This window comes from Pongo pygmaeus, chromosome 13, assembly GCF_028885625.2.
Source record: "Pongo pygmaeus isolate AG05252 chromosome 13, NHGRI_mPonPyg2-v2.0_pri, whole genome shotgun sequence".
Taxonomy (NCBI): domain Eukaryota; kingdom Metazoa; phylum Chordata; class Mammalia; order Primates; family Hominidae; genus Pongo; species Pongo pygmaeus.
This window is the reverse complement of record NC_072386.2, coordinates 40629795-40655252: the sequence shown is the minus strand read 5'-3', so window position 1 is coordinate 40655252 and position 25458 is coordinate 40629795. Positions and strand designations below refer to the sequence as shown.

General features: G+C 40.6%; 1 protein-coding gene and 1 pseudogene across 30 annotated transcripts in view; both read right to left on the bottom strand.

Annotated features, from left to right (window-relative positions):
- Positions 1-22239, bottom strand: part of LOC129043787 (U6 snRNA-associated Sm-like protein LSm1) — a 53957-nt pseudogene extending 31718 nt beyond the window's left edge.
- BNC2 (basonuclin zinc finger protein 2) overlaps positions 1-25458 on the bottom strand; it is a 460480-nt gene that overhangs the window by 394214 nt on the left and 40808 nt on the right. For 3 of the 30 annotated variants that reach the window (XM_063649470.1, XM_063649484.1, XM_063649468.1), the window contains exon 1: positions 25284-25408. The exons of 16 other annotated variants lie outside the window; for them this stretch is intronic. Coding sequence is in view for 11 of the 14 variants with exons in the window: in XM_063649483.1 (XP_063505553.1) it covers positions 25298-25342 (45 nt within the window). In the remaining 3 variants the exon portion in view is untranslated. Of the gene's footprint in view, positions 1-25283; positions 25409-25458 lie in introns of those variants that run through there. 11 more of the 30 variants (XM_063649483.1, XM_063649486.1, XM_063649456.1 and 8 more) reach the window with 9 other exon arrangements.

Sequence of the window (25458 nt, the reverse complement as noted above, 5' to 3'; positions counted from 1 at the left end):
ATCAATTTCCATGAAAACAAGGTTTATAGGACAGAAACTATCATTTTATTAACCCAAATCTTCTTCTAAATCTTCCCATGATCACGAAAAGAAATAAGATACCATATTATTACGTCAGTCTACAAAATATATCCTGTTTTGCAGTATGCACCAACTGTCTCTTCATGCAATTAAAAAAGATGGAAATTTTATTGGGGAGAAGGATACAGCAAAACGAAGAAAGAAAATGAGAAGGAGGTGGAAGGAGGGGAGGTCAACAGGGAAATGCTCCTTGAAGAGAGGGTCCTAAAAGGTTCTAAACACTATCTGTGGGAAGGAAGTAAAGGAGTGACAAAAGACAATTCCTGCTTACATTACTAAATTGTTTAATTGAACCCACTGAGAATAAAGACCCATAACTAATTAATTGATTAACATAAAGCTATTGTTATCTAAAATATTAAAAATTCCAGTTAGAAAGTGATTTCTGACACCTGAAAATTATCTTTCTGTCTAGAATGCCTTTTTTCTCACTCTGGAGTGAGAAACGAACTTAAAAACTTCCTAACAGATAAACTCATAATATCCAAAAATAGAATTTTATAAATATACTTTGTAGAATAAAAGAACATAGGCAAATCCTAGCATGGCTACCTATGTGGCAGTCAGACAAGATAATTAACTTTCTGAGCTTCAGTTTCCTTGTCTGTAAAATAAGAATAATAATACATGGCACAGAACCTGGCAAAAAGGAGGTGCGCCATATATGTTAATTATGAGTATTAAAAATGTGTAACTCACCTATTTAAAGAATAACAAAATTTCAGAGTATGTTTCTGATAGCTACAAGTGTTAGACGTATTTCAATATTCAACCTTAAAGTTTTTTAAACACAGGAAGAATAAATGAACAATAAGAAATATACACTAATAGAATACTGACAGCAAATTATCTTTTGTTAGGCTAATTGCCCACCATTTTCATTATTATTCTCTTGGTTTATTTCATTAAAATTTATTTGACAAACCGCAGAGCCTAGAATCCTGTGCTATTCCCATTAGAAGGATCCCACAAATTAAAAGTCAGAGGTAGAGGCTAACAGCTGTCAGGCCCTAGAATCACACCAACCTGAGCACCAGGCCTGAATCTATCAATATCCTAGTTGTGTGATCTTGGGCAACTTTTTTTTTTTTTTTTTTTTTTTTGAGACAGAGTCTCATTCTGTCACCACGGCTGTACTGCAGTGGTGCGACCACAGCTCACTGGAGCCTCAAGTTCCCAGGCTCAAGTGATCCTCCCATCTCGGCCTCCTGAGTAACCGGGACTACAGGCGTATGTGACCACAACTGACCAATGTTTTTTTGTTTGTTTTTTGTAGAGATGGGGTTTTGCTATGTTGCCCAAGTGTTTTTTTTATTTCAACTTCAATTTTCCTATTTATAAAACAGAAAAAAATAAGAGTAGCTACAATGAAGATCTAAAACCTGGGTAGCAAAATAAACACTGTAAGGTCTGCGAATTGCTATGAGGCCCAGAGACTCTGAAAGCAACTAACCCAAGGCAAGCAAGCTGGTGACTGGGACAGGAAAAGAACATAAATCTCCTACTTCCCAGACCAAAAAACAGAGGTACTAATGTACTTGGCTGTCCCCTAAAGAAGAGAGCTCCACCTCCTCTTCCACCAGCCATACTGAGAAGAGAGGCTCATCTCTGCCATCTGACAACAGCCCATTCACAGACTTGGAACCAGGCACAACACTGGTTCCCAGGCAACTTCTTAGATACCAGAATTGTTTCATATCAAATTCTAAAGTAGATCAGTTGTTTCGGCTGAGGCTTAAACGGCCTGGGTCTAAGTGCCCTTTGTCAGAACAAGGGCCTTGTCTCAGCGCTGCATGTGTCTCAGAGCTGCCGCTAGAGGAAGAACTGTTGACAATGAGATAAGAGCCAAAAACAAGCCCCCTCCTGGATTACTCTCTGATGACCTTTTCAGTGGTCTCCAGTGTGTTATCACTCAACACATTAGGGCTAGGAGAGATTTGAAAACATCAGAAAGTTCAATCTTTTTTTATGAAAAAAAAAAAATGCCTTTGATTGCAGAAATCCAGTAACTTCAGTGTTAGGATAAGAGCCCTGGGATGAGGAGCAAGAACTCTCTCGGTCCAGTTTTTGCTTCTGTCATAGACTTATGCAAATAAATATGTGATACTTTTATTTCTACACCAGCTTTCCATAGGTCAAACCAGGGTGTACCTGCTGAATTCCCTTCCTAAAAACTCAATGTACAGCAATTCAGGAGTCTCCTGAACCAAGACTGAATGCGTTGTAATGTATTAGCTGAGTGTGGTGGCACGTGCCTGTAGTCCCAGCTACTCGGGAGGCTGAGGCAGCAGGATTGCTTGAACCCTGGAAGCAGAGGTTGCAGTGAGCTGAGACTGCACCACTGCACTCCAGCCTGGCGACAGTGCAAGACTCTGTCTCAAAAAAAACAAAAAAAAAAAACAGTGTGCCCAGAACAAGAAGCCACATCTTCTGACTCAAAATTCTGAGTTATTTCTACATGATAAAGGAATAAAATTTGAATGGCTGAATGAGAATGTATTATTTAAATTGTATAAAAAGATGCTTCATCTTTCCTAATCAATGCTTTGATGGCCATTGATGGTCCTGATGAGTAAGAGGCTTCTCTGCCTCCCCTCTAGGATGATAAAATGCAAAGGTAAAGATGATTAAAGAAGCTCTTAAGCCTTTTTCTGCCCCCTGCCTACTGACCCATCTCAATTAATGACTACTTAAAAATCTGTAATGCAAATGTAAAGCCACTAAGGTAACTTATGGTTAAAAACTTGCTTTGCTTTATAAAAAGAATACCATTGTAATATGAATTGTCCCTGACCTGTCTACTAGGGCCCACTGTTATGCAATCCATAGGACAGGCTTGGTGTAGTCTTCCACAAGACAGCATATTTTCTCCCTGTTCATTTACCTTGGCAGGGGTGGGGCTAGAAGCTGTGGTGAGACACAAGAGAGGCATTCACTCTGCCTTTGTTTTCAGCCTTGCAAAACCAAGGAGTCGTGAAAAGACCAGTCCTCACCTGGATACCCACAGCCTAAATAGGGGCTACAGACTAGGCGTCCCACAGGGCTGTTTGTTTCCCTCATGTGAATGACAATGACAATGAGTCTGTGAAACCAGATGCTGCTGCTGCAGGCCAGGAGTTAAGCAGTGATGCACATTCACGGGGAAGGCCCTGGCAAGCAGAGCCTGCAGCCAAATCCCAAGCACTGCTTCTCAAACTGCAGGTCACAGGCATTGGTGGATGGTGAAAATCATTTTAGTGGCTCTTAACCATTTGTGCTTAAATGAAACTGAACAAAATGCATCACACATAGTAAGGATAAGTTCACGCACACGTCTATGTCAAAAATGCTTAAAGCCAATGATCCAAAGAGAAAAGCCGCTAGCTAGCTACTCTACCTCAGAGTTCCATGGGAATGTAGACAAGGTGTTGCTAGACCCTCCAGTTGCTAGATCATTCTTCTGTTTTTCAAGAGAAACCAGAACTCTGAACTGTCATATGAAATCTCCCCAAATTTTTTTTAAAAGGGGCTCGAACTCTTTTAAAACAGTGTACAGGGGCCGGCGCAGTGGCTCACGCCTGTAATCCCAGCACTTTGGGAGGCCGAGGCGGGCAGATCTCAAGGTCAGGAGATCAAGACCATACTGGCTAACACAGTGAAACCCCATCTCTACTAAAAATACAAAAAATTAGCCAGGCATGGTGGCGGGCGCCTGTAGTCCCAGCTACTCTGGGACTGAGGCTGAGGCAGGAGAATGGCATGAACCCAGGAGGTGGAGCTTGCAGTGAGCCAAGATCGTGCCACTGCACTCCAGCCTGGGAAACAGATTGAGACTTCATCTTAAAAGACCCCCCCCACCAAAAAAAAAAAAAAACAGTGTATGGGGCCAGGCACGGCAGCTCACGCCTGTAATCCCAGAACTTTGGGAGGCCAAGGCGGTTGGATCATGTGAGGTCAGGAGTTCAAGACAAGCCTGGCCAACATGGTGAAACCCCATGTCTAATAAAAATACCAAAAATTAGCCGGGCATAGTGGCAGGTGCCTGTAATGCCAGCTACTCAGGAGGCTGAGGCAGGAGAATCGCTTGAACCAGGGAGACGGAAGTTGCGGTGAGCCGAGATCGAGCCATTGCACTCCAGCCTGGGCAACAAGAGTGAAACTCCATCTCAAAAAAAAAACACAGTGTACAGGGAAAATCAAACCCATGTGAAGGCTGGCCATGGACTGACTATTTAGTACATATGTAAATAGAAATGAGGCAGCAGAACTGCTCTTAAGAAAGGAGTGCAAACCTTTCTGCAAAATGTCCCTGGGAAGCTATGCATGTGGAGGCACTCCAAAAATGCATTTGCCAAGACAACACTAGTGTTGAAAGGAAAAGAAGAGCCCCTAGTGAATGGCCTTAGTGAAGGGGGCAAAGCAGTAAAACATTGGTGGGCCTGATGGTTTCTACAAAGCTATCTTGAGTTGGGTTAGATGATGCAGCGGAGGTCTCAAACAGAAATCTACCTTGACCTTCCCTTCAGAGGTATACGTACCTGATTTCTTTAGGGAGGTGTGAAAAAGAATTAATCAGAAGTCATCTCTGAGTGCTACTGCATAAAGAGCTCTGCCTGCCCACAAGGTTTTCCAGCCTTAACTGCTTCCAGAGTTCTGCTGATCAGCTGCAGGGGAATGAAGCAGGGACTGGCAGGGAAGGAACCCTTCAACTGGGTTCACCTTTTGCTACCTGCCTGGCTACAGAACTAAGACTGAAGAGGGCACAGATCCTCAGTCTCTGGGTTTCTGAAGTGAAACCTGCCTGGCAGGCAAAGCTCTGGCTTGATGTAAGGGCCCTGGGCTTGGAGGTTGGTGGTGCTTGCACTGGGGCTTCTTCACCTCTCCATCCCAGGGAAAAGATTCACAAAACCAGGGAATATTATCCACCAGCAGTCCCATCTGCCTATGTTAAAACACTTGGGAGTCTTCTGTGCAAATGTGGGGGCCCCCAGCCTGAGAGATGGTCTTGCATCAAAAAGAAAGCAAGGCCAGACGCCAGCTCCAAACCCATCTGTTCCCCAACCTCGAGGTGCAGATGTGAGATCATCCCCACGAACCTCACCTGCCTGCAGTTTGTCACCTCGTGTCATTACCACAGGCAGAGATGCAGTTGAGGCTTTTGTTTTACTTCACACCAGGGGGAAGTCATTTTTGGAATTTTTCATTTTAAATAGTTTTTTCTTAAATGTATGTGACACATATTCCTCATAGGACTTAATAAAATAGATATTTCTCATGTCTACAAAGTAAACTACAGCTGCACAGGTTGAAACAAAATTTATTTTTAAAAACTAACATTCCAGTTGGATTCATTCAAAATACGTTTAGCTATAATTTCTGAAAAATGTTAAGAAGCAAAAAAAAAAAACTAAAAAATAAAATAAAAATAAAACTGCTAATTAACAGGACAAAAACAATACTAACAAAACACACACTTAGTAGTATATTTTAGTGTCTCTGGTTACCTCAAGAAAAACAATATAAATTTTCAAAATAGAAAAATTTCTGGCCGGGCGCGATGGCTCACGCCTGTAATCCCAGCACTTTGGGAGGCCGAGGCGGGTGGATCACAAGGTAAGGAGATCGAAACCATCCTGGCTAACACGGTGAAACCCCGTCTCTACCAAAAATACAAAAAATTAGCCGGGCGTGGTGTCAGGCGCCTGTAGTCCCAGCTACTCGGGAGGCTGAGGCAGGAGAATGGCGTGAACACGGGGAGGCGGAGCTTGCAGTGAGCGGAGATGGCGCCACTACACTCCAGCCTGGGGGACAGAGCGAGACTCCGTCTCAAAAAAAAAAGAAAAAAAAAGGAAAATTCCTAAAGCTTGGCCAGGCATGGTGGCTCACGTATGTAATCCCAGCAACTTTGGGAGGCCGAGGTGGGCGGATCACCTGAGGTCAAGAATTGGAGACCAGCCTGGCCAACATGGTGAAACCCTGTCTCTACTAAAAATACAAAAATTAGCCGGGCGTGGTGGTGCCCCAGCTACTTGGAAGGCTGAGGCAGGAGAATCACTTGAACCCTGTAGGCCGAGGTTGCAGTGAGCTGAGATGGCGCCACTGCACTCCAGCCTCGGACAGAGCGAGACTCCGTCTCAAAAAGAAGAAAAATTCCCAAAGGTCTATATGCCCACAAAATTACCATAACGGAAGCAAGCAGAAAAACCTTTTTTTTTTTTTTTTTGAGACGGAGTCTCGCTCTGTCGCCCAGGCTGGAGTGCAGTGGCGCAATCTCGGCTCACTGCAAGCTCCACCTCCCGGGTTCACGCCATTCTCCTGCCTCAGCCTCCCGAGTAGCTGGGACTACAGGCGCCCGCCACTAAGCCGGGCTAATTTTTTGTATTTTTAGTAGAGACGGGGTTTCACCGTGTTAGCCAGGATGGACTCGATCGCCTGACCTCATGATCCGCCCACCTCGGCCTCCCAAAGAGCCGGGATTACAGGCGTGAGCCACCGCGCTCAGCCAAAAAGCCATTATTTTTAGAGTCTTAAAAATCTATCCTGAACCTGACATTTCTGTGAGAATGGAAAGAGGGAATGAATAATCATAACTACAAAGCTTCTAGTTGCAATTACAATGATTCATTATAAATACAAATAAAGCAAACTCATTTTCTTGCAAGAGCTTTGGTTGAACTGTATAAGAGGAGGTATTCTTAATGTGACCTCAATGCAAAGAACATAGGTTTTTCACTTGGTTGGTTGTTTATTTTTTTGTTTTTGTTTTATATATATCAAACATGTTCCCCACCCGGTAAGTGTCCGGCAGAAATAAAAGTAATGGGAATATGGTTTTCATGACATTCTCAGGTGACTTCCAAGATCTCGTCACAATCGAGATTGTTAAAATGACAACAAACCTCTGGGACTCCCTAACCTCCCCAGACACGGTGTACTAAAAGGATTTGGCTTGTCTCGTCTGTCCTGATTATGCAATATATGCTAGAAGCAGAAGAATGGTGACACGGACCACTGGGCTGTGGACAATGTTTTCTGGCCCTACTTGTTTCATCTCCTCATTTACTATTTTGTAGGTTGCTCTGACACTTGCAGTAAGATGAAGATGGACATAACTCCAGGCAAGAGCAACGATAAATGTTTTTGCCTTGTCTATAAGGTAAAGAATACAGGGGGGTACATATTTATATAGTTGGTGGGCCAGCACGTGAGTGCACACAGGGACACACACATACACACACACTCTCCCTTTCACATATCTAGGCACTCAATATGTCTTTATTGGCATAGATATATAGATATGTTCAGCTTTACAGAAGACATTTTCCTTCAGGTTGTGATCAGTATTTTGCAACTCAAATATTCAAAGGGCCTAGAGAAGCCTTACTATTTAAAAGAAATTTTACTCCTCTCATAAACCACTATTTGCTAATATAAGTAATTACCCCTAAATTATCCAAGTTTGTATTTATATATTCAGAAATGCATGCAAACCCAAACAAAGAGATCACAGTTAAACTACCTTTGGAAGTGTCCTCAGTAACATTTCACCTTATGGGTAAACAGATGACCACCTCTAAATGGCAATGTTTGAGATAATAGATATCAGCTAGATACTGTTCAAACAACAAAAAATGCCTCAAAGATTACTGTTTGGAAGAGAAGCAGGGAAATTCAACATAATGTGCCAATTGCCACACCCATCAAATATCTAGGGGGGCTCCTATACATCAGGGTGATTCTACCTCTCAAAGACATACCAAGCTAAATCACATGTGTCCATTGGGACTGACAAGTGCTTTTTTGTTCCCTATTAGTTCTAAGACACTCAGAGAGATAATGCTATTCACTTTACCTTATGATCTCCAAGGAAACAAACACTTCAGATGATTATCTCTAACTTGCCACCCCTAAACCCTCAAAGTATAAATATTCAGTGTAAGGAATAAGCTACCATGAAAAGAAATTATAAGGAAGACCCTAGGAAATTATATAATAATGATATATAATCAGCAAGACTTATACTCTTGTTTGACCAGCCTTTGAAAAGCAGCTGCCCAAATTAAAGGACTTAATTAAGAAGTGTAGGATAAAGCAATCCAAAAGCAAAGTCAAGGAGATAGAGGAAAAGAGCCCTGCATTGTGTTGAAAGAATAGCTAAACTAGGTTAAGTGCAGCTGGAGTGTAGGGTAAACATAGATCAGATATGGTAAGCTGTCCAAGGACCATGGCATGGAAAACTCAAACGCTGTGCAAAGTTTGAAAAAATTAGTAGCATGATCAAAACTGAGCTTTAGGTAAAATCTCTCTGGCAGCAACAGGAAGGATGGACAGCAGTAGGAGAGATTAGATATGGAATGTTTGTAAGGATACTACTACTCAAAGAGTTGAGGCAGGCAACGGCAATGGTCACAGTCAACTTTAATATAGGAGGTAAGAATGAGGGTATATGGATGCAAACCCGTAAGATCTGGGATCTAAAGATAAGTCAATGATGACAGAGTTCAGCCTTTGGTGATGAGTGGCAGATCCATTAACAGAAATCTTGGATATAACACAATCCAACTAATACTCTGGTTAACCATAATAGGGAGGAGGTTATTTCCCCCTTTCTTTTTAGCCTAAACTTCCTGCTATATCTGTGCTTCCCACATCAAGATTTGTACTACTATTTAGTGGCTTTCTATCAGGTTCTGACTTTGAAGAACTCCTCTCCTACCAAGTAAACAGTTAGTGGTTAGCAAAAACTGGTAAGGGGCATTATCTTTCAAGTAAGACAGAATAACTATGCCTTACATTCTTCGACACAAAGATGGACCAATCTCAAATTTGGATTTCTAGCACAGCTGAATAATGCTCTGTAAGGAATAAACTACCAGCCATGCCTAAAATATTGGCCTTTTGCTTGAAGTTCTTCATGTTTTAACTGGAAAGTTAAAAACAATTTCCCGACTGCCTATTTGCCTCTTGCATTTATTATTTTTCATGTTTAATTAAAAAACACTTCTACTTTAAGCAAATATTTCCCTTTTTTCCCTTTAATTACCTGACAAACGGTAGCAGAGCTGCATAAATTTTGCCTGAGGTTAAAGCTGGAGTAAAGCCTAATCACTAGCTTGAGACATTGTTCTGGCCAAGTAAAGCAGAACACATTTATCCCCCGTGTTTGGACAATACTTAGGCACTTCCATTAAGACCTCTTTTTAACCAGTGTTGATTCTGATGAACCCTCTTTCCTGATTTATGTGGGAAATCTGAGTGTTCTTCACACCACCACTTCAAGATGAAGGAAACGAAGCTCAATGCAGGGGCATGTAGGTGTGCACGCTCTCTTCAGTAGAGAATGCAAACACATGCCAGTTCTGCGCTGTTAAATACCAAGCTGGGCAGCCTTCCCTTGATTGAACTGAGTTTGTTCTAGACAAACCTCCAAATTTTTCTGCTGCCTTCCATAAAAAAGATATACAAAGTATAACAATGACAGCAGATTTTAAAAAGTCAAGGGAAAACAAGGATAGTGAAATAAATGGCAAATCTAAGTATTAAAGCAATTAGAAATATAATCTAAGAAAAACTGGGAAATCACGGCACTTATTAAAAAAAATTAATCTCAAGGGCAAACAGGACACAATACACACACACAAACATGGATAACGTGTGCTTTTTCTTTTTTCCTTAAGAGGCCCTACTCCAAATTGGGAGGCTCAGGCCCAAGTATGTAGTCTTACATGTGTGGTCTAAAGATGCTCAAAGCACTTTTCTTATCCTATAATTCAATCTAGTAATAAAAAGTATGGTGCTCTGGAAGAGTGAATTTAAGGCAGCCGGTAGGTTTCACTGGAATCAAGTGATCTCATCTGCCAGCCATCTAGGACTCCCCAAAGTTTAGAAGGACTTTTGTGTCACTGGCCATCTCTCTCCAGCGACTGACAAAGAAAAAGAAAGTGGAGAGGGTGAAGAGGCAGCCGCCTTTCCATTTAGGAAAATCTTCCTGCATTCCAGCTCACTTTTCCATCTAAAATATCAAAATCACATAGGCAGAACACTCTGATTCCAAATTAAAAATCTCTTTGACTTGAGTAGCTGGAAGGGATCTCAGGTAACAAACACCCTTACTCAGGTAGCCATTTGCATACACACAAAAGAGACTGGTGTAGATTTGTGCTGTAAGGAATAAGAGGATCTAGAAACACTGCTGCCTGAACCATTAATGTTCTCCTCTCCTCGCAAAGTAATGTCCCACCCTTTTTAGAGGCAACTGGCTGCCATTTGAGGACAACTTTGTAAAATCTAAAGGTGATAATGATGATGATCATGATGGCAATTAAAAATAGTAACAGCAATTAATCATTTCTTATACCGCTATGGATGTCTGGAAAATATAAGGGTCTAGAGTCAGAAAGATCCGAATTCAAATTCAAACATCTTGGACAATCTGTTTAAACTGAGTTCCCATTTCTTCATTCAAAAAATAAAAAGGGTGAAGAGGCATAAACCCACATAGCTGATGTGGAGATAAACTGAGCAGTGTTGATGAAAGCATCTGGCACACTGAAGGTGTTTCTCAAATACTCCTTCATTCCTCTCCCTTGCCAGAGTATGGTTTAACGTGCCTTAAACAAATCAGAAAGAACTAGGCCAGCAACAGAAGTAGATCCAGGATTTACAGCTTTTGCTCATACTGGAGACTTTTAGTCACTCAATAAGCATTTATTGAGTTTTCAGTGTGTGCCAGGCACTGCTTGGGACACTTGGCATATATTTTCTTTAATGTCGGCCGTCTTGAAATTTGATTTATGTTTTAGGGTCAGGGATTGAAAGCAAATTTTCTCAAAAAGGAAGCAGTACTGAATATTACCCATTTTTAGGATCATGATGACAATGTACTCATCTCATTCATTTGATGCAAGCATGGTTCATAAGCATTGTTTGTGTTGTTAGTCTAATGCCAAGCTAAAATGTCATAGAAAAGGCAGGACTGGGGAGGAGGCTGGAGATGGACCAAAATTAATACAATGTGAAATTGCAAGCGAAAATGGTAAGCCTGCAACTGCAACTATAAAATAAAAATTAAAAAAAATTTAGGCCGGACACGGGCTCACGCCTGTAATCCCAGCTACTTAGGAGGCCAAGGCGGGCAGATCATGAGGTCAGGAGATCAAGACCATCCTGGGTAACACGGTGAAACCCCATCTCTACTAAAAATGCAAAAAATTAGCCGGGCGAGGTGGCGGGCGCCTGTAGTCCCAGCTACTCGGGAGGCTGAGGCAGGAGAATGGCGTGAACCCGGGAGGCGGAGCTTGCAGTGAGCCGAGATCACACCACTGCACTCCAGCCTGGGTGACAAAGCGAGACTCTGTCTAAAAAAAAAAAAAAAAAAAAAAAAAAATTTAAACCCAAAAAGGAAGGGAAGGGAGAGAGAACCGGTTTGGAAGTTTAAAGAGAATACCAAAATGGAAGTCCACAATGAGCTGCATGAGCTTAGGTGTGAGCTTAGGTGTCTCTAGAGATGACATTTCGATCACAGGCAAGGAGCTCATGATTCATAATAAATGGACAAAAAGTGATGGCCATTATTATGGTGATAATTACTGTCTTTTATCTGAGTCTCAGTTTTCTCAAGCATCAAAAAAGTTCAGACTAGATCTATGAATATTAATGGAGAAGAGTCTGAACTAGTTTTTACTGTTGTTGTTTTGAGATGAGGTCTCACTAAGTTGCCCAGGCTGGTCTCAAACTCCTGGAATCAAGTGAGCCTCCCACCTCAACCACCCAAGTAGCTGGGATTACAGGCACGTGCCACAGTGCCTGGAATGAATTTTTTTTTAAAATTCATTTAAAGGGGTGAAGCATTTTTTAAAGCGGTTAAGAAGTACTTAGCTAGAGAATACTGCAGATCTCTTCCATTTCTTACATCCTATCTTAACAATATACTCTGGCTTCACTGGACCTCAGAACCTTGGCAATAAAAAAAAGTCCCTTCATCTCTTATCCCCATCAGAAAATCAAACAAGTAATCTAACAAAAATAAGTGAACAAAAGAGGAACATTGCATGAACCAATGACAAAAGTGAATCATGAATTAAGAAGTGAGGTGAAGTCAACCCTCTGCATCTGTATTTAAACAAACAAACAAAAAAAAAAACCCTATAAGCTGTCTGTACAACAAACGGTCAAAGAAAAAAAGCAAATAGTAGAGATGGTATTTGATAGATTTTATTAATTCAGGTATAAGATTATGGTATATCCATTTCTATTTAAAAAATACTAGTTGGAAATGTGTCATAGTTTTTAGTAAAGTCTACCATAGCAGCAGCAATGATGCCCTAATGTCAACAAGCATAAAAGGAATCATTAATAAGAAATATGCAGTCCAGGCTGGGCACAATGGCTCATGCCTGTAATCCCAGCACACTGGAAGGCCAAGGTGGGTGGATCACCTGAGGTCTGGAGTTCGAGACCAGCCTGGCCAACATGGTGAAACCACGTCTCTACTAAAAATACAAAAATTAGCCAGGTGTGGTGGTGTGTGCCTGTAATCCCACCTACTTAGGCGGCAGGAGAATTGCTTAAACCCAGGAGGTGGAGGTTGCAGTGAGCTGAGATCATGCCACTGCACTCCAGACTGGGTGACAGAGTGAGATTCCTTCTCAAAAAAAAAGAAATATGCAGTCCAAACCAATATCCACAGAAACTCAAAAGATCATATACTATTAAGACTACCTTTATGTTTCATGCCAGTAGGTATCCATACCAAGCACTCTGAAAATATCATCTCATTTAATTTCCACAACTCTGTGAGATATGTATTTTTTTTTTAAATCTTTAAAAATGGCAATAGGCCAGGTGCAGTGGCTCATGCCTACAATTCCAGTACTCTGGGAGGGCAAGGCAGGAGGATCACTTCAGGTCAGGAGTTCAAGTTCAGCCTGGCCAACATGGTGAAATCCCAGCTCTACTAAAAATACAAAAATTAGCCAGGCGTGATGGTGGGCGCCTGTAATCCCAGCTACTCAGGAGGCTGAGGCAGGAGAATTGCTTGTGCCCAGGAGGCAGAGGCTGCAGTGAGCCGAGATCATGCCACTGCACTCCAGCCTGGGCAACAGAGTGAGACTGTCTCAAAAAAAAAAAAAAACGGCTGGGTGTGGTCACTCACGCCTGTAATCCCAGCACTTTGGGAGGCCGAGGCAGGTGGATCACCTAAGGTCAGAAGTTCAAGACCACCCTGGTCAACATGGTGAAACCCCGTCTCTACCAAATATACAAAAAAATTAGCCGGGCGTGGTGGCGGGTGCCTGTAATCCCAGCTACTCAGGAGGCTGAGGCAGAAGAATCTCTTGAACCCAGGAGGCAGAGGTTGCAGTGAGCCGAGATCGCGCCACTGCACTCCAGCCCGGGCAACGACAGCAAAATTTCATTCCAAAAAAAAAAGCAATAATAAGGCCCAGAGAAGTAAAAGGTTTTGCCCAAGGTTATATTGCTAGGAAGCAGAAGAACCAAGATTCAAATGATAGGTTTATTCAAGCTCCACAACCAGACTTAAATAACTATGCCTTTCCTCTCATTAAAAGCCACCAGGAAAAGGTATGTCCCAAGTGGGAAGCTTGTTACTCTCAGAGCATGTCATATTTTATTCCATACTGATGATATTTGCATATTAAGACTCAGTAAGGTTACTACAGTCCTAGAGGAAAAATATTTCTCACAAATACAGATCATGTTATATACACAAGTGGTCTTTTTTGAAGTTCACCAACAACTGTTCAACATTAAAATGAAACGGGCCAAGTGTATAAAGGGAAAAAAAAAAACACTAAACATTTACAGTGAATTAGTATTCAATTAATGAATCTGAAAATCAAACAGCAATGGGAAAACCCCTAACTAGGGCAATGATGGCTTAAAAGGATTCAAGTAGGCCAGGCGCAGTGTAATCCCAGAACTTTGGGAGGCCGAGGCAGGAGCACTGTAATCCCAGAACTTTGGGAGGCCGAGATGGGTGGATCACTTGAGGCCAGGAATTCGAGACCAGCCTGGCCAACATGGTGAAACCCCATCTCTACTAAAAATACAAAAATTAGCTAGGTGTGGTGGCGCGCACCTGTAATCCCAGCTACTCGGGAAGCTGAGGCAGGAGAATCACTTCAACCCAGGAGGCAGAGGTTGCAGTGAGCCAAGATCATGCCATTGCAATCCAGCCTGGGCAACAAGAACAAAACTCCATCTCAAAGGGAAAAAAAAGGATTCAAGGAAGAAATAGAATGATAAAGTGATAAACAGCAACAGGGTCTGTAGGCCTCTGAAATTTTGATATTACTTTTATACTCTAGATCCTGTTGTTCTTGGAGTGGCAGGATGACTACAGTTATTTGTTTGCCTTAATAACTTAATAATGCTTACCTTTTATCTACAGAGAAAAAAAATTTATTTCCAATGCAAGGCAATGATCCAGAAGCTATTGGCTTCTTGAATGAAAATTAACTTTCTTTTGTACAGATTTTGTATGACTATAAAACATGCCCTGGCAGTCAGTGTCTTAGCCACCTCCACAAGAGTGGACAGTGTAAACAGCAAGAGGTTATAACATATCAGGCTAAACTGCAGAAGTTGCAAAGAGCTTGGGAAACACTATTATAATTAAGAAGAACCCAGCAGGGTGTGGTGGCTCATGCCTGTAATCCCAGCACTTTGGGGAGGCTGAGGCGGGGGGATCATTTGAGGTCAGGAGTTCAAGACCAGCCTGGCCAACACGGTGAAACCCCATCTCTACTAAAAATACAAAAATTAGCCAGGTGGGGCCGGGCATGGTGGCTAAGCCTGTAATCCCAGCACTCGGGGAGGCCAAGGCGGATGGATCACGAGGTCAGGAGATCGAGACCATCCTGGCTAACACAGTGAAACCCTGTCTCTACTAAAAATACAAAAAGTTAGCCGGGTGCGGTGGCGGGCACCTGGAGTCCCAGCTACTCGGGAGGCTGAGGCAGGAGAATGGCGTGAACCCCAAAGGCGGAGCTTGCAGTGAGCCGAGATCGCGCCACTGCACTCCACCCTGGGTGACAGAGCTAGACTTCATCTCAAAAAAAAAAAAAAAAAAGCTGGGGTGGTAGTGACGTGCCCATAATCCCAGCTACTCGGGAAGCTAAGGCAGGAGAATTGCTTGAGCCTGGGAGGTGCAGGTTGCGGGGAGGAGGAGTTTATAAAAACAGTAATTATCAAGTATTGTACCCTCCTCTACTATATATTAGGCTTCATACTAGACTCTGTTTTCTAACATTACCTCCTATTACCCTAATACATACCTAAAATAGGCCTATCTTTCTTTTTAAATAGAAGAAACCAAGACACAGAAGTTAAGAGACTTGCCCACGGTCAGAGATCAGTTATTCAAATCCAAGTGAGTCTAGATGCAAAAACGCAGCCTTTTAAACTCTCAGTGGTATTTAAAGTAGGGTTAGTACAGCTATCTAGAGTGAACTAGTTAGTTTCCCCCAGTATGGCCTTTAAGGAAAAAATTTAAAAGAGAGGCAGAAAGATGGCAATCCATTAACAACTTACTGGGAAACTGCCTGAAGCTTATTTGAAGGCTGATTTCCGGAATTGGAACATTTTAAAAACACCAAAGTTGTTGTCATTTGCCCAAACGTGTCAAATGCAATAAAGCAAATTCACATCAGATTTTTTTTTTAAAAGCTGTGTGACAAGTAAGTAAAGATTAATGTGGTGTTGAATAAATGGAAATATTCTAGCTGAAACTGACTATTGTAGTTCAGAAATTATTATACTCAACTATGTGGAACACTAAAATCTAATCAAACTTTCCAACATCATTACTATTCTATAAATTTGAATTTTTTTTAAGCCAAGAAAAATTACAGAAGCCTTGAACTCAAAAGTTCATACTATGAATTGAACTTAATATTATTTAGGAAGTGCCCCCTTCAAATTACTGTAATTGGTCAAGTAGTTTCAAGAACCTAGAAAGTGGTTTTGTCTCATCAACGTAATGTCCTCCTCCACACAATGATTGAAACCATATTAGGTCTCTACTACTCCAAGTTATCAAATCAGTCTTCTTCATACTAGGAAATTGAGCTAAGTTTCCTGAATAGAATTAACTAAGTTGCTTTGTTTTGTTTTATTTACAAGAACCACAGTAAACAGTTTATTAAAAAACAAACAGTACTCTTATTAAACTCTCTTCAGTGACTTTCTAACCAACAAATTCTTTTTCTAAAATAGCATGTAGAAAAGTTTATAGGTCAAACATTATATATAAAATAGTTCTATAGTGACATGTGAGAATTACACCTGCCAGGCCAAGCACAGTGGCTCATGCACTTTGGGAGGCCAAGGTAGGAGGATCACTTGAGCTCAGGAGTTCAAAACCAGCCTGAGTAACATAGTGAGATCCTGTCTCTACAAAAAAAAAAAAAAAAAAAAAAATTAAAAAATTAGCCAGATGTGGTGGCATGTGCCTGTGTTCCCAGCTACCTGGGAGGCTGAGATAGGAGGATCGCTTGAGCCCGGGAGGCAGAGGTTGCAGTGAGCTGAGATCACACCACTGCACTCTAGCCTGGGCGACAGAGTGAGATCCTGTTTCAAAAAAAAAAAAAAGAATTACAACTGAAATGTGTAACATAACAAAAACAATTTAAAATCTACTCAGAAAAATTTTGATTGCCTTGATGTTGATAACTATAGTAACATTTGGTATCCAGGAATTAGTTCTTTTTTAAACAGGTGATCTTTGACTACCCAGAAAGCAGAACTATGAAAGAAGAGAAATCTCAGGAAGTAACTGCAAGCTCTGCCCAATAAAAACATTCACTGACTTTCTCTAAAGGTCTTTTTCCTTCTCTGTGGAGGTGATTTTGAAATTTCATTCAAATCCCTAACAGCTCCTATCAAATTATATTAGAATTCTGACCTTATAAGATGCCTACAGACAATTATAATTAATCTTAGTTTGTAGAATGGATTAATGAATGCATTTTGTAGCTCTTTGCATAGATTACACATATGTCCATTAATCAGTAGTGAGAATCTAAAACTAATTCCTGGAAAATCTACAAAGGAACCCAATGGTTAGGGGTGATAAGAAACTTCTGACATGGTCCTTTGATAATCAGTAATAAAAATAGGCTGTGACTGCTACCATTATCACTAAGGAGGTAATGTGTCTAACGACAGTGAGGAGGATAATATACTATTTATTGACTCTTTTCCCTGAAGTGTTGAAGGGGTTTTTTTGGTTGGTTTTTTAATGTTTGGTCATTTTATGATACAACTCACAAAGAAACTGTAAGTCTAATGGCAGAAATTAAAAGACTTGAAACTTCTGGAAATTGAAAGGTCCTTCTTTTGTGGCCCTGGACAAAGCTTGTTTGTATTCCTTCTTTCTAAAGGCCACATATATGACACTCTTTCAAGTAAAATCTACTACAAGAAAATAAAGGGAGGGAAAGGCACTTGCCTGTCCTCAGTCACCTCCTGGCCCTGTTCTCCCAAACTGTTATCTCTTTGATAAGCAGTGGTGCTCTGAGGTGCTTTCATATTCTCAATGCTCCAGCAGGAGTGATGACTGAGAGGCCCCCAGGCACCTCGAACCAATGCTGTCACTTCTAGTCACTGTTCGGCCCAGCTAATGCCATGCCTGTCATGACAAGCACCAGCCACCTAAAGGCACCACACCTCTGCCTCGACAAAACATACCTCTGAAAAAAAGTATGAGCCACAGAGGGAACCTGTTTCAGGGGTTGCCAAGGGAAGCCAAACTTGTCTATAAACAGCAGAGGCACAGTGAAAGAGAACCCAAAGCCACAGATACAAGAGGACTGTTAGCCTGGAGTGCAAATAATTGTTCTACTTCCTGTGCATAGATTGCTTGGGAGGAGAGGGGGAAAAGGACATACGAAGATACGGTTTGACCAGGCTAAACTGGGTTTAGTTGTCAGCCTAAACCTGCCATCTGGTGTTAAGATATAGCAGATCACACCCCAGATGTGTTCCTTCAAACAAATCACATCTTTTTTCTTACCCCTCTTTTTTTTTCTTTCTGTAAAGAGAGAGGTGCCTGACAAAGATACGAATCAGTAGAAGTTTACTTTATACTAAAAATTCTCGTTAATTTACTCAGCCGAATGAGGAGGTATGTCACACCCCAAAAGCAACCACTTTTCAAAGATGGTACCTAGAGATGCTGAGCTGAAAATCATTTATTCGCTACTCATCAACCGTCAAAGTTGGGGATATCCTTAGTCACCCAAAAGCCATTTCATCTGAAAATCAAAATTTATTTCAGTACAGTAGAGTTCTGAAATCCCTATTCTCCTATTTTTGTCTCAATATCTCATTCCACAATTGGGGTGGGGAAGGGTTATGCAGTGCTATCATTTGCACCTCATTACACTTGGGCTGGAGCTTTGAGAAAGCTGATATTCCCTCTAAATTTTTACAGATGCTTCTAGTTTACCAGTTCATGACTGCACTACTAGAAAAGACTTCCTGCCTCTAAACTGCTTGCTGGCATGTATGCTGAATTTCAAAATCCCTGAAAAAAGTAAACCTTTGTGGTGTTCTCTTAACTTTCTTCCTGGGGAGGAGGAGGGGAGGGTCACCCAAACCAAGCAAAATCTTTTTCTCCTATGGAGTGAGACTAAAGCTCAGAAACATTCCCTCCTAACTACTGACTCTTCATTTTGATTTGGAAATCACCTCACAAAAATGTTCATTAACTGAAAGTTATTTGTGGAAGTTGTTTTTCATTAGAAATTATGATTGTGACATGTTCAGTAAATTGTGAAAATAATTCAACCACAGACAGTCTTTCACCTGAGCATAACTGTATTCCTTTTTTTTTTTTTTTTTTTTTTTTTGCATGTGTCATTTGAAAAACACTTTGGACGGAGAGAAGGGACACTTTCTAAACTAGCACCCCCCCTTTGTTTAATGGTTCCAGGGTTTTTCAAAGTTCAGGGCAGGTGACACTGGTCTGTTCCTAATCTTTACTGTGTTAGCAATGTTAAGGCTGATGACGAGGGACACAAATCCCCTGATGGAACTGAATGCATTCCAAGCTCCCTGACCCACTCAAAGCCATAATCCCCTGCAGCTGGATCTTACTTACCACCATGCACAGCTAATACATTTTTTAAAAGCTAGTCACTGGTGACAAATGTAAACTGGACACAACAGCCCCCCTTTCTCCTTACTTCACTCCCCCACCCCTCAATCTTCCCCCATAACCCAGAGACTTGCTGTTTCTGTGATGGATAGGACCTGCCTTTTAGAACCACCAAGCCTGTGCCGTATAGCTCTGCTCTAAGTAACTAGAAGGTTTTAAAAGCATCTTCAGCTGTCAGACTGTAACAAAAACAACAAAAAAGTCATCCTTAACACAAACATTTCACAACTGAGAAAACCCTCTAAGTTGCAATTATCACTGCCATACGGAGGTCCACTATTTATTTAGCTATCACATGCAGGAAAACTGTCTGGCACTCTTGCTGCTTGATTAAATTAAGCTGCTTGCCATATTCTTGGGTATAATAAATGCAAAAGAAAATTTTAAACTTGAGATTCTTTTCTAGTTTTTGGACTCTTTTACTTCTTACTTTTGGCAGAAAAATGACTGAAATATAGTAAAGAAGTAGCCCTTTATGGAAGGCAAGTGTGTTTTCACCATGGATTTTGATCATCTACTTAGAAAGGGAAACCCCACTAACCCAAGTGGACAATAGCTCTGTGCTGGATCAAGTCTCCAAATCCAGGGCAACAAACTATGGAAAATAGCCTAAAGACAGATGAAATGATGGATGGATAGATGGATGGATGGATGATCGATGGATGGATGGATGAATACACAGAGCTATCTAAATAAGAAAAAAATTTTCTAAATGCTATCAAAATTCCATATAATACAGATGACAGATTTTGATAAAGGGACAAGCTATCCACTTCACCTGATGCAGAAAAACCAAAGGTTAATGTATGTAACTTTTTTGGTTTATTCCAGTTCCCAGATAACCCGCAATAAGTGCTATGATTTAAGCGATGTTACCAATTAGACTTGGAGATAGCTACCACAACCCTGACTATAATGCTTACACATGGCATTAGGTTTAATTACCGTAAAGTTACATCTGGAGAGGAAAACATAATTTTATAACCACTCTCAGCATTCTAACTTGTGCTCAGTCTCTGCACGATACATATTTGCCCAAGTAATTGAAGCCCTACCAGGCACCACAGTTAATAATGTGTAACTAGGAGAAACACATGGAAAAGTGACAAGCACGTCTCTGTGAATTAAATTCACATATAATTATGTGACCTTTCAGTGTTCTTCTAGTCTTCCTAAGAGCAGGTACTCCAGAGCAGCTGCGACCAGCCTCAGTGGGACCCACTGAACAGGAGTTTGACTGAGAGTGGAGGAAAGAGATATTGTACTGATGGAAAAGATTAAGACAATTGCTTGGGTGAGTCCAGCTCTGATTCTCCTACTTGTCACTCATTGTCATATTCCTAGAATCCGGAGAACTCAGTCAACACACGAGTAATTCCATCAAAAAGGAAAACTATAAACCCTGTTGTTCATGGTGACTTAAGTGCATTGGGTCTCAACCTAAAAATGGGGTGTGTGCAAAGGAGTGGTATTTGTGAGTATTGGTGAAAGAACAAGAAAAGGAGATTAAGAGATTCTATGTGCACACGTGTAAAAGAGTATCATGGTACATATGGGAAGAAGCGTGAAATATGAATAGCTGGCTACATTTTTCAAGACTGAATTAGAGTACAGGAATACAAAAACAAAAAGAAAATGGGCCCCTATAATTTATAAATCTCAGACTCTTGATTAACGGCAACATGTATTTAGTTTGAATCCATATGATATGCCCATTCATCCAAAAAACATTTATTGAGGCATGTTTGTATTCTTTATAAAGTGATCAAAGATGGCAGTGCTTTATAGAATTGCCTTATATATCTATTATAAACTGCAAGCAGTATTTCTACTACTAACACTAAATGATCTCAGGTCTAAATTTCCATGTCTGCAATGATATGTTCACACTATAAAGTCATCCAAAATCCTACACAAAATGTAAAAAGTACCTCAGGAAAAAAATTGACAGACATAACCATACATCTGCATGCTACTTAAAATGTGATAAAAATGGAGTAGCTTAATCAAATCTTTTAATACCAAAATATAACTGTGCCCAAAAAAAAAAATCACAGGTTCAAATAAATTTGTAACTAATCCAGTGAGAAATACTGATTATATTTTATAGAAAAACCACAGCAAACAACACATTATATTTACCTGAACTTCCAGGTATCAATTCATAATACTTACAAAACCCTAACTGAAAATGCTTAATCTTGAGTAAGCATAAACCCTTCCCATGAAATGAATATAAAATTAATACTGTCTCTTTAAGTTACAGGACCTGCTATAGTTAGGTAGTATGAAGCCAAGAGTACGTTCTGAAGCTTAACTCTCAGGAGCAAACATTTTCTACTTGTGAAGTAAACTCTGTTGAAAGACAGCAGACTACGGTCCCACCAGTAAAAACAGGAAAGTTTTCAGCCAGTGACAGCTTTGCCTACAGAGAAAAAAAAAGTGTCACAGACTCACTTTATTAAACCATATGTTCATTGCCCTGTGAAGAAAGCAGGGTCACTAATTAGTTCATCCTGTGAAAGAAGCCCTTCCTGATCCCGTTGACTTTTGTCCCCCTGGTTAGCTCCAGCTATTTCTGTCATGCAACTTGAAAATCACTGGAGGGAGGAAGATCGCCATAACAACCGCTGAAATGATCTTGTGGAATGTGTCTAGTGGCACTGGAATAACCTGAATATGTGCTCCAGATGTGTCGGCTGTCAGGAAAAAAGTAAACACATCTGATGGACAGCGTATGACTAGATGGCCTCGAAGCGACTCCAGAGGCTGGGGCGCGGGGGAGAGGCCGCATGTGTGAGCAGGGGGGCGGCGGGGTGGGCTGGGCAGAGCAGAAGGGAGGCGAGCCAGGAGCCGGCACGAGGTACCAGAGGACCTGGGGCCTGGGGCGGCCTGGGAGGACTGAGCGCGACTGTTCCGCCCGCGTCCCTCCCCTGAGTGGCCTCTGCGGGACTGCAGCGGCCTCTGCGAATTTCCGTCTGGCACGGACTTGTGAGCATGTGGGAGCAAACTACATGAATGCTGAGGAAGGGTAGAAGAGAGGAGCGGGCTCAAAACGCTTTCTGTCTTAAATATTAATGGCAACATGTTTTTAAAGCATTCTATCTTCAGGGGAGGGCTGTCTCCTGGCCCCTACTCATCCTTCACCAAATGAATGGTTTTGCTTTTTTGTTCCATATGCATACTCAAGCACTCTTTTTATTAGGTGACTGGGTGATTACATTCCTGATCCGAATATGTTGTCTTTTTTGATGGTGGTGTTGTTCCGCAGACTTTCACAAGTTGGACAAGTCGGTTGGTTCCCTAACCCAAAACATTTTTTTAAAATATTTTTCTAATAAAATGCATAGAAATGACTAGAAAACACGATATAGGCCAAAACACATTCTCACCTTAGTTCCTATTCTCAGGGGTGTTTGCAAAGAGGAGGATTTAGATCTATGCCCAGTGCTGACATTCACAAACAAAACAGCAATTCTACAAACATCTTAACGCACAGTAGGCACTTGTTAAATATTTGCTGATCAAAATATTTTTAATGTACAAAATTCAACTACAAATGCTACTTGGGTTCTACACATATAAACAGTGTCAGGGATTACTTAAAAAAATAAGTAACCAAGCTTTAAAATACTTAAGAAAAATAAATGGGAAGTTTATTTCCCCAGGGGAACAGAAATGCCCCCCTAAAGAAAATAGGAAACACTATATTCACACTATAGGACACAAACCACCTACTTGTGCATGAATCCACCACATTTTAATGCCTACTTCTACTCCAATCATTTGTAGAATGGGACTTACTTAAGTTTTAGAGACTATGTATAAAAATATTCACTACATTTCTGCTATAAATGCTTATATCTGTGAAAAGCCTAGAAGGTTTGTCAAGAAATTTAGAATCTATGTGAAAAGCTTTTGAAACAACATATTCCATATTTTCTTTCAAAAACTCCACACCATTATATTTCAATAAAATATCTAACGGTTTTCCAACATGGTATAAACAAAAAACAAAACTGCATTGGAGGGCAATTATCTCTATAACATACACAGTTATCACCTTGGCTAAGGCAAGGCAGTATTCACCTAGTACAGCTGTCCCTCAGTATCAGGGTGGTACGGATTGGTTCCAGGTCCCTCTGAGGATACCAAAATCTTCGAATGCTCAAATCCCTTAAAAATTGGTGTAGCATTTGCATATAACCTACACACATCCTCTTATACTTGAAATCATCCCTAGATTACTAATACAATGTAAATGCTACGTAAATATTTGATATACTATACTGTGTAGGCAGTAATGACAAGAAAATATTCTATACTGAAACATCAGCAACAATGTAACATTTTCTGGATTTTTTCGCATTATTTTTGATCCACGGTTGGTTGAATCTGCGGGTGCAGAACCCGTGGATACAGAAGGCCAACTGTATTTTCATTCAAGGTGATTGCCAACTTACAAATCTTGTTTCCATTTCTAAGTATCTAAGTACATTTTTCTCCTTTGATAAAACTCATTTAGTGACTCAGATTCTGAAAGTAGATCACCAAAGGGAAAAAGAAAAAAGAAAACCATGAAAAATTATTATTTGAGAGCAGGAAATGGAACAAATCTTCAACTTACTCTTTACTCTGTAATTCACACATTTAACCTGGCAGAGGAATACCCTAAGGATTCTTGGAGGCTGAAAGACTTAAAATTTGAGGAATGAAAGAACAGCAAGGGTGAATGGCACTGCTTCTGCCTTCTAGAAATTGGATTCCACTGGCAGCTGGCTGAATGAAGCCAGTAACAGATTCATGGTCGTGGAAAATGCTTCATCCTCTCAACGAAAACGTCATTATTTCCTTGTAACAGAAACTGTACTTCTTGACAAGTTAGACAATCTAAAATAATCAATGTCAAGGTCCAATTTATAAAATCTGTTGGCAACCTACAAAAAAGAAATAATCTGTGTATTTGCAATTATTTGCAGAGCCTACTTTATTATTATTCCAGTCTAATCTACCCCCACTCCCAAATTAAAAGACTTCAAAGGGGCTAACAGATTTCCAAATGAAATGCCAAACATTTAAGCCAAAATTATCAATGTGCACATTTGCACAATGAAGTGCCAAATGTCTAAAAGTTGGATGAGCTTCAATGACCATTTTCATTCACCTTGATCTTGGCATTCAACCAATAAGCAAACAGTTCACGTATATTCAAAGAACTGGAATATATCTGTATTCATTTGTGTGCCATTTACTTATTTAAAATTTCTTAAACAGAACTTGCAGTTAACTTTTATGAAAAAAATGGCAAATAATGCATTGACTCTCACGTCAAATTCAAAATAATGGTTTTTCAGTGAGAGGTTTTCTTGTTTGTTTTTTGGGCTTTTTGGGGGTGGTGCAATGTTGGTTATTAACAGCATCACAAGGTTAGAATGAAATTAAACCTGGAGTCAGCATAGGAAGTATTAAAGTTCCAAGAGTTATAAGATACCCATATGAACAGATTTGGTGGTTGAACTCGACACACTTCTGTCCTTAATCTACTGTGTGTTTTAAAAACTCAATCAAGTGCTCCTGGGTTATGGTTCCTCAAACCACCAACTTTTCTTAGACAATGTCACACCAGTTGCATCAAGCTCCATAGAGACGCTCCCTAATGCTTTTCTATTTTACTCCACTGAGCAAATAATGGCAATGGTTATAACATGCATGGGCTATTAGATTTGCACTCCTATCAAGCAAGATCTAGGAAACTTTGGAGAGTTTACCCACAATTTTTTGACCTTCTCTACAGCTTTACAGACCAGCCATAACTATTAAGTTAAAGAAAGCCAGAAAAGTTGAATCCTCAAGCAAAACAAAACAAAAACTAATAGGACAATCAGCAAGCCAATCTATTAGAATTCCAGCTGGCTATGAGTAAAATACTGCAATGCAGCTTCCTGGATGTAGGATATTTCAACTGTCCATTTAGTAGGTTTCATTCATGAGCCCTTATTAAAACTACAAGGTAGTCTTCAAAGGAAAAATATGAAACTATTACATGTAGTTAAATACCAGTAGAAGAGAAAATCTAGAAGGTTCTTTGACGTCATCAGTCATGTGTCATGTTATCAAGGGAAAAGAAGCCATGAAGAAGCACAGAATTCCAGAGAAAACCAGGCAATCTGTGAAACAGAACACAGAGAACACAATGTTTTGCCCAGTTTTAGAGGCCT